Raw genomic sequence first — 14,511 nt, 5'->3', positions numbered from 1 at the left:
GATATCAGCAAATTAGAAAATCTCTGCATTTGCAAAAAATTGTTGGTTTTACATAAATGAGAAAGGAGAAAATGAATAGATGTGAGTTTAAACTGTTGGGAAAACATAAAACCCAATACCCCTCTCTTTCTTTTTTTACAGTTAAAAGTTAAAATAAAATAAGTTTTGTGGGATCCCAGGAATGTCTTTTATAGGCCAGGGCAGAGGATATCTTTAGACAGCCTTAAATCTCTTACCAGTACATGTGAATTCCTATAAACCTTCTCTGATCCTTAACCAAGGTTCCCTAACAAAGAAATCAAAAAAAGACTGCCGTTCCTGTCCACAGGATGTCTGAACTTGTGACTGCTTTGAATATAGTAAAGGGCAGCACCACAAGCCCGGTCATATTGCATAAGTCTTGTGTTAAGAAACAGCAAGTGATTTTTAACTCCATATTCAAGCTACTGTGTCACAAAATGCATGACAACAGTATATCTAAAGTATAATACATCAGACCTGATGTATTATAAGACATTTTTATTAATAAATGGATCCACAGTACATTATATATATATATGCAATACATTTTGGGTGGTAAGACCATTTCAATAACTGTGTTTTCTTTCATTTAGTGATCCAGTTTGGCTTTGTCACCTTGTTTGTGGCCTCCTTCCCTCTGGCACCTCTCTTGGCTCTCCTCAATAACATCTTTGAGATCCGAGTGGATGCCTGGAAAATTACTACTCAGTTTCAGCGCGGGGTGCCAGAGAAAACACAAGACATTGGTGCCTGGCAGCCCATCCTTCAGGGCATTGCCATTCTTGCTGTGGCAACAAATGTAAGCAGACGTTTATATGTTCCGTTAGAGTGTACTCTGTCAGCATGAGAATAGTTTTCAGTTCCTTACAAAAGGAGGATCTAAATAGTTACACACATACTGTAAACACTCAACAACCAGTTCCGTGTTATGAAAATGAAAAAAAGTATATCCCAAACAGTCAATTTAAAGTTTGTATTTACTTGGTACTTGTTGTACATACTTTTATGTGTGTTTTGTACTTGCCACTGTTTTCACTGCTTAATGTTCCCATAACCTACTAGCATTCCCAGAAAAATAGTGTTGCAAATGGCTTCTACTATCTGACTGCTAAGGATCTATTTGGGGAATTAAATTTGCATACTGGTAAGCTCTGAAGCACATTGGTGGAGGATGGTCACAAGTCCTACGCAAATGTGTGAGCTACTCTGAAAATCTTTTCTGCCTCGCTTTTTTGTCATATCTTGGAGGTTTGTTTTCAGAAGGAGCTGTTTTGGATAATTATTAGAATAGTATAATAATAACTTCAACATATCAGATAACCATTAAAAACCATAAAGGTTGCAAATGAGAAGAAGCAATTAAGCCCTTTCTAGAATGTTTGGGTTTTAGTTACATAAATTAGAGCTAAACTGTGTTATACTTAATGAATCCAAATTTAGAAAAACATTCATTTCATTATTGTTTTTTGATTTCCATTGCTTTGTCTTCCCACAGGCCATGATCATTGCTTTTACATCTGACATGATTCCAAGATTAGTTTACTACTGGTCTTTCTCTGTGTATCCATATGGGGATCATGCTGAATATACCATGAGAGGCTATATCAACAGTACTCTGTCCATCTTTAGAATTAATGACTTTTCAAATGCCAGCAAGCCTGTGCCAGAAAAAAATCCATACTGGTTTGATACTGAAAATATCACCACTTGTAGGTTAGTATCTGATATTTAAAGGGATTTGAGCTTTGTAAACTGTTCATCATACAGCAGTGCTATAGCCCAAATTACAAAATGCTTAAAATGTTTGAGATAATATGCTCTACAAATTGACACTCCTATACTCCAAAACAACTCCATTGTTTTGTTGTGCAAATCTTTGATATGAAGAATATACTGTATTTACCTCTACATATAGGCGTTCTAGAATCACACAAGTGACATCTTGGTTATTTTTGAATACCATTTAACAGGTCTATATAATACTTCTAAAAAACAAATTCTATTTTTTTCTACTGCTTCCTAAAAACAAATGCACAGTTCATAATTGTTCTCAGTCTATTGTTTCCTGAGGACAGTCTATGAAGCTCATGAAGTGTATTTGAAATATATGGAACTAAGCTATCGCAGGTAATTTTGTAAAGGTCACATAGCTCTTAGGATCTGCTGTACCAGTTGTTTCTCCCCATTTCCTATATAAATCAAATTTCAAGTTGTTGCTTTAATGACAATTTACCAAGAAAACAGCTTCATGAAACCTCAGTCTCATTTTCTATGGCATGCATGTCAAGACAGCAGTACCCTATTTGTTTACTCAGTCAACCTTGTGCAACATACAGTAAATGTATATATGTGACTTCACAATTTAATAGAATACTTTGAATTTCACACAGTCTTCCATAAACCCCCAAGACTATAACGCTTTACCAAAGAAACTGACTTTGTCCTGAATGTTAAACACTACATGACAAAATGTTGAGCACTGCATTAATCATTGTAAATAAAGTAATGAGCAATTGACACTTTATTAAGCATGTTCTTTACAAACCTGCAGCATAAGATACTGGGAGATTTCAATAAAGGGGTTGCTTACAAAAAGAGGTTTACAAACAATATCACAACTTTTACAATACCACCTATTAACTGGTCAAGTTTATCTTTGTAGATACCGGGACCTCAGATATCCACCTGGACACCCCAGACAATACGAACACAGCATTTACTACTGGCATGTCATTGCTGCCAAACTGGCTTTCATTGTAGTTGTGGAGGTGAGTTATTTTTTGTTTGTTGTTTAATTTTAGTCAATTTGTACATATTGCTGCTTTTTTGCATAATCTTTCCAGACATGTACTGGATAGGCAGATAAACTTCAGGGGTAAAAGACTGTATTTTGTATATTGTGTTTTTGATTTTTATTTTATAATGTGCCAACCAAAAATATTTGAAAAAATTGCTATTTTTTCTGCATACTACTTATGCAATTTGAGATGAAAAGATTAATATGAGTAACAAATTATTTTAAGTTAATTTATCCCAATGCTTAGGTTCTCCTAAAATGGGAAATGGAAAACAAAAAATATATTATTCTTAAACATTTAAAGCATAGAGCAAAAGTAGCAATTTTGACTTCTTTGTTCCAGTTCTTATGGAGGGCATTGTACAGTACCTCCCATTATAAGGGAATAAGCAGTCATTGTATCTTAACTAGATACCAGGTTTGCAAAACATTGCCGTCTGGAACGTAGGATGTGTTAAGTTAATTGTGTTGAACAATGCAGTTGTAATCATTTGAAAGCAATATTATTGGGATGCATCATCATTCAAAAACTGGTGAAAATAACTGCATTATCATGTAAACATAATCAACTGCAGGACTTACAGTGCCTTGCAAAAGTATTCACCCCACGTGTTATTGTGTTACAGCAAGGAACCATGATGTATTTAACCGAGAATTGATGTCGCTAATCAACACAAAGTATTCTATAATGTCAAAGTGAAAATCCAGAAATTTTACTAAATTAAAAATAAGAAACGGAAAATTTAATTTATAAGTAACTCCCTCCCCAGAGTTTATACTTGGTAGCAATTACAGCTGTGAGTCTCTTTGGGTTAGTCTCTATCAGCGTTGCGCATCTTGACACTGGAATTTTTCTTGGCAAAATTGCTCAAGCTCCATCAAGTTGGATGGAGACCGTTTGTGAACAGCAATTTTTAAGTTATTCCTCAGATGCTCAATTGGATTGAGGTCTGGGCTTTGACTGGGCCACTCCAGGACATTAACCTTTTTGGTTTTAAGTCACTCCAGTGTGGCTTTTGCTGTATGTTTCAGGTCATTGTCTTGTTGGAAGATGAATCATCTTCCAAGTCCCAGTGCTCTTGCAGATTCCAGCATGTTTTCCTCCAGGATTTTCTAGTCCCTGCTGCAGACAAGCATCCCCAAACCATGATGCTGCCAACACCATTCTTTACTGTAGGGATGGTGTTCTCAGTGTGATGTTAGTTTTGCACCAAACATATAGTTCAATTTTGGTCTCATCAGACCATAGAATCTTCCTCCAAATTGAGTCTCTCGCATCCCTTTGGGCAAACTCCAGCCGAGATGTGATATATGTGATTTTTCAACAAAGGCTTTCTTCTTGCCACCCTTCTGTACAAGCCAGATTTATGAAGTGTGCGTGCTATTGTTGTCTCATGCACAGTTTCTCCCATCTCTGTCATGGAGGACTGTAACTACTTTAGAGTTGCCTTAGGCCTTTTTGTGGCCTCCCTTACTACGGCTCTTCTTGCCTGCACACTCAGTTTTGGAGGATAGCCAGTTCTGGGCAGATTCAAATTTGTTAAATATTTTCTTACCTTCACTGTGATGGACTTCACTGTGCTTCGAGGAATATTAAATACCTTGGAAATTTTCTTTTATCCTTGCCCTGACTAGTATTTTTCAAGAACCTTGTCTGGGATCTGCTTGGGATGTTCCTCGGTCATCATGGTGTAGTGTTTCCTTGGAAATGCACTAAGTAAGTGGGGAAGCTCCCAGACACAGGTGTATTTATTCTGAAATCATGTGAAACACCTCAGCTGCACACATGTGGACTCCAGTCAAGTAATTATGTGACTTCAGAGGTATGACTTAATAAGTATTACTTCAGAGGTAATTTAGGTGTGTCAAAGCAAGGGGGTGAATACTTATGGATTCAATTATTTTCTGTTTTTTATTTTGAATTAATTTAGTAAAATGTCTGGATTTTGTTTTTCCACGTTGACATTATAGAGTACTTTGTGTTTTTGAGTGGCAAAACGTCTCGGTTAAATACAGCATGGTTCCATGCTGTAACAATAAAATGTGAAAAATTCCAAGGGGGACTTTTGCAAGGCACTGTAAATGTGAGTCAAACACGCTAAAGGATTAGTGTTGCACATTGAGTGATTGAGAGGTGCTTGTTTTGTAATTCAAACTTGTTTACAGAATTAAACTAGGAAACTGCAAAAAACAAGCTTGAAAGAAAATCTGTATTTAACTGTACTCTTCTTTTTTTATTGATTGAAGAAATTGACTCATTTCTTTGATGAGTCATATCATTACTTGATATTTCATTACTGTCTTTTAAAGATTGTAATGTGGTCCCGAACTTCCAAAGGTCTATGTTGGCACTACATGGCTTACACTAATATAAAGATTCCATAGCCACATAATCCATGATGTCTCATTGAACACTGTAGTTGTACAGTATGTGTTCAATTGTTATATCTTACAATAGGTGTGATTAGCCTGTTGTTTGCTATTTCATAATTGTGTGATATGGGTAGGGTTTTCATAAAATAATGTATAGCCTGGACTGCACATTTAAACATTATTTTGAGACCTTAAATCGTCATTGGTCTAAGCAACAAGGTTTGTTGGTTACTGTATATCATGAAAGGTAGAGTGCTTCGTGGATTTCTTGACAAATGCTCTTGAATAGGAAAATATTTTGTTATCAATTCTATGAATGCCAAAAGAAGCACCCTATAGCCAAATTTTGACAGTACAATGTTAATCCTTGAAAAAACACCCTATGAACAAAATGACCAGACTTTACAAGGTTTTTTAATAGAAAATATGCATATATTCTATTTAACATACATTATGTCTCTTAATGAACATTTTTTCTGTCCACATCATGCTCATAATAAAATCACACCTCTGTCTATTACATGACACAATTGTTTTCCATTACGTCTTCCTTGAACTATTCTGCCTGGAAGTATCAGTTTAAGGCTGTATTTGAGGCTATCTCAACATTTTGAAGCTAGCCAAATACATTATAGGTAAAAGGGGTATTGAAAAATGCACAGGTTCTGATCATTGGTGAAATTCATAGCAGCACTGAAAAATCAGGGTCATGTTTCTCTAAAACTTACTTATCTTGTGTTTTTATTTCCAGCACGTTGTGTACTTCACAAAGTTTATCCTGTCCTATGGTATTCCTGATGTGCCTTTAGAAGTAAAAGAGCAGATCAAACGGGAGAAGTATTTAACCCAGAAACTACTTCATGAAGCCAACCTCAAATTGGTGACCAAACGTTTGAAACCTGTGGCTGATAACATTCTAAGAAATACGGATGGTGAGTTTAGGCCACCGTTTGTTCCCAGTCAGTGAACAGGAACTGAGATGAACCACTGTTGTCTGGAGGACTTTGTCAAGAAGAGAAACACATTGAGACTCTTGATTGTTATTTTTTAAATGTTGATATTATTGTAACGCATCAATGAATATTATGTTTTTGGGAAAGCCTTACAATCTCAACAACAGAGAACTCACAATGAGAATTGCTCAAAGCACTGTAAAATTGTGGTTATATCTTGTATCTTGTGGAGGACAAGTCTTTTTTTTTATATTATAGCGGCAAGTGCTAGTTGGCACATTAAACAAATATTAGGCAGCCTCTTCAGGGGTTACACTGTCCAATGCCACACAAGTAACCTAGTCCTTGATTATCAGACCTACAGCTTTCTGGTTTTCTTTCTTTACTGTATGCTGGTTCAGAGACAACATACCAGATCCAGCACAGGCCAGACCTCTATGTAATTCATGATGCTGATAAAGAAAAAAGCATGTGAAATGCATAAAAAAACAGTCACTGGCAAAACTGACTCAAGGGGTACAGTAAGTATTCTTGAGGTACAGTTTAGTCACACTACTGTATATCCTCAGTGTGAAAACTAGTAGAGAAGAAGTCGAAAGGGAAGTGGCAGATGTCTGCTCAGAGAGTACTGAAGTCTTTAGAAATAACCTTAGCTCATTGTGCAGAAAAAAAAAGTTTCAATTAAATAATAATTAAGGCTCTGTGTGTTAGCTTATGTGTAGAGGGCATGAAAATATAAAACCTGCCCTATTTTGAAGGGGTACATAAAAATGTAAATGTTATGTGGAATGCGTTTGTCAGCCTACCTTATATTTTGTATCTATGATCATATACATATCATACAGCAAATGTAAAGTAAATTGACAATTAGTTCAGAAATTAATGGGTAGAGGGTCCACATTTGGAAAGTAAAAATGTTGTGCTGGCTGTTCCTTAGCAGCTCACACACTCACAGAGCTCACCTTTCTAAAGTCAGGAAGCATGCATAGTAAAATCACATACTTGGATTGGATATGCCTGGTTTAATCCTTGTTTTCGTAAACTGTAGCATACTTTCCTCTTGAAATTAATATGGGCAGCATGGATGAGAAAACAAAATCCCTCAAACTCCTTCAGTATAAATAAAAGAAAACCGCTCAGTTGCCACTGTTGCACTTTCAGATCACCTAGTCTTTAAATTATTACCATCATGCCTTTTTTGGGAATCGACCACTATCCCCACCACTAAAGACATCCTGTGCTCTCTGTGCTTTGACTTTAATCTTTCACCCTAAGAAGCTGTGAATATAATTGTTTTTTGGGTGTTTTCCTGTAATGTCACACCTAGCAGAACGAAAAAGCGATAGTCATGTCTTGAAACTTTTTCTTGTTATAATAGAGTGTAAAAGTCTTACAGCGTAACAATACAATATTTTTGTTTGTTTAGTTAGGTTTTATTAATATCTGCGTCCAGGTGTATGTCTTAAAATGTGAAAAAAATAAGTATGGTACAGCAGTTCTATGCCTAGTATATACTGCAGGGAAAAATGGAGAAATGGAGGAAAAATTGTGAGGTGAGAACTTTTAGTCTTGACCCTCAGATATCAGTGGTAAGACAAAGTTTCATCTGATATTTTACTTTATTAAACCTTTATAAGATTATGTACATTTTACTGGGGGTGTTTTTCTGACCTGTTGGCATTAGCCATGTGTGTGTTCTAGCATAATTTGTCAAGCCATAAGGAATTCTGACACTGTGTCTTGTCAGATGTTCTCTGTACTAAAAACGTTTTTATTTAAAAATAATTTCTGGTATTGGATATTAGCTATGCAATATATGAATCTGAATGTATCTCTGCATATTTGAGTTGTCATATTCAACTTGCTCTTCAGTGTTCCTGTCGTTCATGTTTTATTTCCTTACTAAATATATAACTGGTTTTATTCAGAATTATTAAACAAGAGTTGGAGCATCCAGTTTGGGAAGTTTTGGGAGTGCAGCTGGATAGTACCACAATATATTGTTTCATATTTGTTTATTTCAACATGTATTTACAGCATTTGCACAATATAGATTTAGTCAGAAATGAAGCTTGTGGTTTTCAGCTTTTTTTTATGAATGCTTTTACCCTTTTATATTAGTCTGTAATTATGATGTACCTGCAATTACAGTTACTGCTTATGTATCTTTAGTTTTAAATTGTTGTTACTAAATAAGGTCATATTGCATAACTGATACCTCATCAATTAGTTATTTTTCTTACACAGAATTTTACTAGATGATTACGTCTGCAGTTTGACACATATAGAATACAAGAAACTTATAGTGCCAATTAAAGAATTTACAAATAGCATTGCATTATATTTAAAAAGAAGTCTTTATTATATATATGCTTAAATACAGTAAATAAATAACAAAAATGCACAAGCAAAGGAGCCCTAATTAGTTACAGTAGGTAATTCCATAAACACTGCACACTAACATGATAGCCTCACGTGCCTTGAAGCCTTCAATGATAATGGTAAACGTATAAGATACTGACTTTGTGACTTGCATTTACATCCCCCGTGTGATGTTAATGGACCTAGAATTTAAAAACATGGATAACAGAGGTGTGTATACTGTTTAAGGAATGCTTCTTGCATTTGAGATGTTGTGTTTTTTAGTATTTATAACTCAAGAGTGAACCAGTTTATGTACGTCATGGTGCCAACTATTCAAAATTATAAGCAGAGCTTATCATTACACACACACATTTTACTTATTATTTTGACAGACGTTTTAAAGTAACAGATTGTTCATCCATGTCTATCAAATCCATTCTCAATAAATGCAGATTCTGTTTGTGTAGAAAACTTTAATTAGCCCCCTGCCTTGACAACTCACATGAATCCTAATGCTTTCTTTTGCTGAAAGGTCTTGCCATTTTTAAGCTTTTAGGCATGTTGTCATACTTACACCTGCATCAACACCAGTCCATGCAATCAAAGCACCATTTTCAGGATGAAAATCGATATGACCTGTGTGTACTGTAGTTAATCAGTACTTACCCATGGATTTTTAGGAGCAGAAATGATGGTATTCCACCCAAAACATTTCCTGGCTCTGTGCTTGTTTGATGGTTCGCTCTTGGCTCCAAATCTGTTTTGTTTTTAACCACGTCTAGTGGATCGCCCTTGTGTTTTGCTTGGATTCCTGTGTACTGAAACTGCCTGTCGGTTTTGGACTAACCTTGTATTTGGAAATTTGCCTGACTCACATTTTGTTTTTGGATTTCCCTGTTTGTGCTTGAACTGCAAACCCCAGCTCTGATCCCTGCTTGCTTTCGGTTTTGATTTTGTCTTGTGCTTTGGGTTGTCCTGCTTCACTCTTGCTAGCTGCTTGTTGGAGCTTGATCACCTAAGAGCCCCCTAGAGTCGTCAACTTCCACTTTCAAGACCACTGACCAGATCATTATGATTCCATGCAGCCTTTTTTGAGGCAGTATGTATTTAAAGAGTACATTATCAAAAAGAGAGAGAGGCTTGATTAACATCTGAGTACTAGGTATATTTTGTTTCACTAAAAATTACTTTCCTAGTAATTGAAATTGAAATATGTTGCATACCTCCACTACGTAACTAAGATGTAGGTTGTCAATAACCAAGTTTGTGGTGCTACTAGTGTTTACTAAAGTGTTAGGCTTTTCACACTTTTGATTAGTTGAAATTTAATAGCCACAAAATGATGACAAATTGTTTCTCTTAACTGAAACAGGCATGCAGTGGTTTTGTGTATCAGGATCATATGTATGTCTTTATCCTGTTTGTGCTTTGCATTTCTGTACCATTGAAATGGTTTCAGTTTTTAATGACCAGTTTCGTTACTGCTTAAGTGAAGAACCAGACTAAGGTTGAAAGCAATTATTTACATCTTACTGAATAGCTGAGCTATGCAAAAAAGAAAACCAGGCAAAGGAAAGGATATGTAAAGAAAAAATACAGAAAATAAAGACAATTGATTCCATGTAAATAAAACTTTGGGGATTTCAGTTCTTTATATAAAATGGCTAAATTCATCAATTGTATTGAACTAAGGATGTATGAATTTTCAAGTTTTTTTTAAATGTAGAAACTGACAGAGCTTGCACAGTTGTAGTGAAAATGCTGCATTTATCATGTTTAACTTGTAGTAGTTTCAGCTTGTAAAATCTGTGGGCCATATTGGTTTATAAAATATTGCCTGTATATATTAAAGTTTATTTGATTATAATTGTTTTTTTTCCAACATATAAAGCTCACTATTTCTATACAGTATGCACTTCTATTGTGGAACAAATGTTTTTCAGCAACCTGTGGTTTATTAATACATGTCTTTTGTATTCTTATACAACATATAAATGCATACTATTTATATTTGTCTTTTTGTTTAAATAAAGAAAGGGAAAATGTATTTTGTCTGTTTTATTACGAAAATGGAAAATATTAAATTCCAGAAAAATTAATGGGTCTTTTAAACAGTTTTAAAATTCTCATACATCATTTTTCAATGGAGTCTAATAATCCCAATTTACAAATTTAATTTATAGAGCACATTTATAGAGACCTTTGGAGCTTTTAGATTGACGGCTGTTTTTGCAGTAATAAAACAATGCAGAAAAAAGATATTGTGTATACAGTGTGCATGTACAGTACATTCTTTAAATAAATACATAATAGCAAAATGAATAAAATACTAGAGTGTCTTGTAATTGTTTTCACCCCCCTTACAAAAATGCTACATTTAATTGAATTGCAAATTGATAATACTTGCAAAATATTTTTTGTATATGCATAAAGTGAGTATTTTAATCCAACTATGTAGAAAATGGAAATCTGATAACTTTTTCCTAATTGGTGAAGTTAACACACCAAAGAAAAATCAAAAGCTAAATTACTTTGAAAATCTGTGCAATTAGTTGAGTTGATTCTGTGTGAAATAATAGTGGTTCACATAATTTCAGAATAAATACATCTGTTTCTGTAAAGTTTCTCAGTCCTATTCAACCAAGAGCTTTCAAACTAGCTCAGGGACAAATTAGAAGTAAGGCACAGATGATGAGAAAAGTATAAAAAAGTCAAAGGGACCGGATATCTTTTTGAGCATTGTGAAGTTGATCATTAAGAAGTGGGCACCGTAAGTATTGTTATTGTATTATTTAAAGCACATTTCTCTCTTGCTTCCCATTTCCCTTAATATCAAGATATTACAAGAAAAACTCATTAATAACTCCATAAAAATGTCCTCAATGTTTCTTATATATTGTTGTATGTTGTGCCACCTCTTCTGTTGTAAGGAATATGAGAATTAAAATACATTGGAAAATTTAATTTAAAATCACTGCAGGAGAAGTGGCACTCAAGGTCGATCTTCACCCAAGAGTGGTGGCAGGAGAAATGCAAAAATACTGAAAGGGCTAATGTTTTTTTTTGGAATGACAAACGCATTCTTCACAAACACAAAAAAGATTACAGATTTAAAGTCTGCTAAACTAACTTAACTTTCAATATATTGTTTTCTACATAAGACGTTTGGTGAAGGGCAGCTTTTATTTGTGGTTTGTATTTTTTGTTTGTAGATTTTTGTATTTTGGAGTACAGATGTTTATATTTTAAAAGGGAAACAAGGTCTTGTGTGAGTAGCTGTTAGGCGAGGAGCGGTTTCTTGGATAGCTTGAATGACAGTGGAGAAACAATGCGTGAAAAAAGAACTGTGCTGCTCTGGTTAGGTTTTGCTTTTAGATTACTATTGCCTTCTCTATTTGAGAGAAGAAATAAAATCCATTTATTGTAGCTTGATATCACATCCGAAGTGCCAGGAGAACACAGAAATCCCTACTAATTGCTGAAATTGTGAAAGAGTATCACAACATATTTTAAAATAAGTAGGTTTTGAAACATGAATTACTTAATCAGTAATACAGTTGGCCTTAAGTTATCACTGCTCCTCAAATCAGTCACTTGGCCTGTGCTGTGTGTTTCTTTTTCTGTTCATCCTGTGAGATTTCCTGTTGTTTGTGCTACATAGAGTAGTTCTCTTACCTTTGATGCATAAATAGCATCTGAAAAGACTTCAGAGCTGTTCACAGGAAAGGAGGGTTTAGTATACCCTAAAATCCAGTAGTGGTTCACAAACTCGCAGAGTTTAGTCAAAATAATAATACAAGAATCACACAAAAAAATACATGGTAGAATTTAACATGCAGATCTGAAAATGAAGATCCTTATATCCTTATAATCTCCTGAAACAGGGTTAGCAGGGCTCAATGTTCATTTCACAAAATGAAACTAAATCAAGCAAAAAGATAAAACCTTTCACTACCTTCACAAGTGAAATCTTTTCATTTGTAAAAAGGGATATTTTTAAAATTAAAGAACTTAAGATCATTATTGTCACTTTTTGTAAACACATGACCAGTATAATATATATGATTCTGTGATTCTAAGGCAATGGGATAGACCAGTGTATAGGTTTTCCTGGAGTAAAATATGAAATTCACTGTGCATCCTGACATCATCTGTAAGTTTCTGTTGGGGAGGATGCAGACCAGGATTGAATGATAAGCAGTGAATGCCAGGACAAGACAGGATTGAGAGCGTTTGTAAAATGATTAGATGTTGCCATAGAAAACAATGATTTTAGAGAAGACAGAAAGCCTTGTCCCATATAAAGTACTGGAGTAGTTGTATTTTGAAAAAACTTTTGTGCTACAAATTATAGAACAAAGTAGGTTGTACTGTTGCATTTTAAAGCAACCCTTTTAATGCTTTCATAAAACGCATAAGATTTTACTAAATTTAAGTAAAACATAACTTTTTCTTGTCTGAAAATTGTGGTTAGTACTTTGTAATTCCTGACATGATATTACTTCTCATTAATGCTGGGAGAAAAAAAACACAATAGAATAACATGGATATATTTATTGTCAATGAAGCTTGGAAAATTTATCTTGTACATAACTGTCAGACTCAGACCAAATTTGTAATTAAAGCTTATATCTCAAAGAAACCCTCCATGAAATTGTGTCATCACAAATTCAAATGAAATCTAGCAATTAAATACTTGCAAATCACGTGAATCAATTTAAGCTGTAGCCCCTTTGCAGAGTCAGAACTAAATTAAATAGATCTGTCTTTCCTTTCTATCCCCCAAGAACCAGCTCTCAATTTATCTTTCCATATTTAGAGCTTGCCCCCAGTAAAGATAGACAACTGAGAGCATCCAAAGTAGACCTGCAGTACATGCAATCTAATTTTAATGTATTTTAGTTAATCTACTTGTAGATCAGTAAATATTCCTATTCAATAACAAAGTGAACAATCTGATTTTTAATTTTGTTTAAATGATTTTGAACTTTTTATACTCAGGAAAAAAATACAGTAGATCAATAAGTAGATTGATGATCTGTGTAGATCTTAACAAGTTGGTTATGATAGTCCATCCATCCGTTTTCTGACTGCTTCATCCAGTTCAGGGTTGCAGGGGTGCCAGAGCCTGTCCCAGCAAGCACCAGGCACAAGGCAAGATACACTCTGGAAGGGACACACAGACACAAACGCACACACAATCAAATCAAGGCCAATTTTCTCAGAAGCCAATTAACCTGCCAGTGTGTCTTTGGATTGTGGTAGGAAACCTGCGAGTACCCAGAGAAGACCCGCGTAAACACTGAGAGAACATACAAACTCCACACAGATAGGACCCAGGGTCAGAAATTGAAACAAGGGCCCCAGCACTGTAAGGCAGAAATGCTAAACACCATGCCTCCATGCTGTGATGATAATTATAACTATGTAATAATTATGTGCAGTATATGCACTATACAACCTAGTGTCAACAATGTAGTATAAAGATTATGACTATAAGCTCTTTAGAATACAAGCCGCTTGTTATCTAGTTGTTTTTGTTCTCTAAGGGCGGGATTTTTTTAATGTAAGAAAAATGTTTCTTGCATTGTGAACATCACACTTTGCTAGTAATTCTAAATTGTGAATCCCTACTATTTTCATGAAATGAAACTTTTACAGAACAAAGTTCTTCTTTCCAGGATTACACTTGTTATTTCATGGTTTTATAAACATTACTTCTATTACTCTTTAGTTTGGGCTTCACCATGCAGTATTGTTCTTCTGTTTGAATATCCAGAATTGACCATAAAACTATCAATAGCTTAATAAATACTGAGTCACTGTCTGAAATTTTTTATGATGCCCAGAGTCATCACAACCACATGCACAACAAGAAAATCAATATTTTTCAGTGTTATGTAAATTGCTCAGACATTGGACATCTTTCTTTATTTGATACAGTAGTGATAAACATAAAATGTAACTGAATTCAAATTCAACTGTAAACAAATTAAATTTCCT

At 34.6% G+C, this 14,511-nt stretch overlaps 1 protein-coding gene across 1 annotated transcript in view; it reads left to right on the top strand.

Annotated features, from left to right (window-relative positions):
• ano6 (anoctamin 6) overlaps nucleotides 1-10,555 on the top strand; it is a 51,896-nt gene extending 41,341 nt beyond the window's left edge. Inside the window, exons 17-20 of the mRNA XM_088644786.1 lie at nucleotides 615-820; nucleotides 1,517-1,734; nucleotides 2,684-2,789; nucleotides 5,943-10,555. Of these exons, the coding sequence (XP_088500912.1) occupies nucleotides 615-820; nucleotides 1,517-1,734; nucleotides 2,684-2,789; nucleotides 5,943-6,158 (746 nt within the window). The 3' untranslated portion in view covers nucleotides 6,159-10,555. The remainder of the gene's footprint in view (nucleotides 1-614; nucleotides 821-1,516; nucleotides 1,735-2,683; nucleotides 2,790-5,942) is intronic.
• The last annotated feature ends 3,956 nt before the right edge of the window (nucleotides 10,556-14,511 follow it).

The sequence above is a fragment of the Lepisosteus platostomus genome, chromosome 9 (assembly GCF_059453375.1).
Source record: "Lepisosteus platostomus isolate fLepPlt1 chromosome 9, fLepPlt1.hap1, whole genome shotgun sequence".
Lineage (NCBI taxonomy): Eukaryota > Metazoa > Chordata > Actinopteri > Semionotiformes > Lepisosteidae > Lepisosteus > Lepisosteus platostomus.
This window is presented reverse-complemented; position numbering and strand designations above follow the sequence as displayed.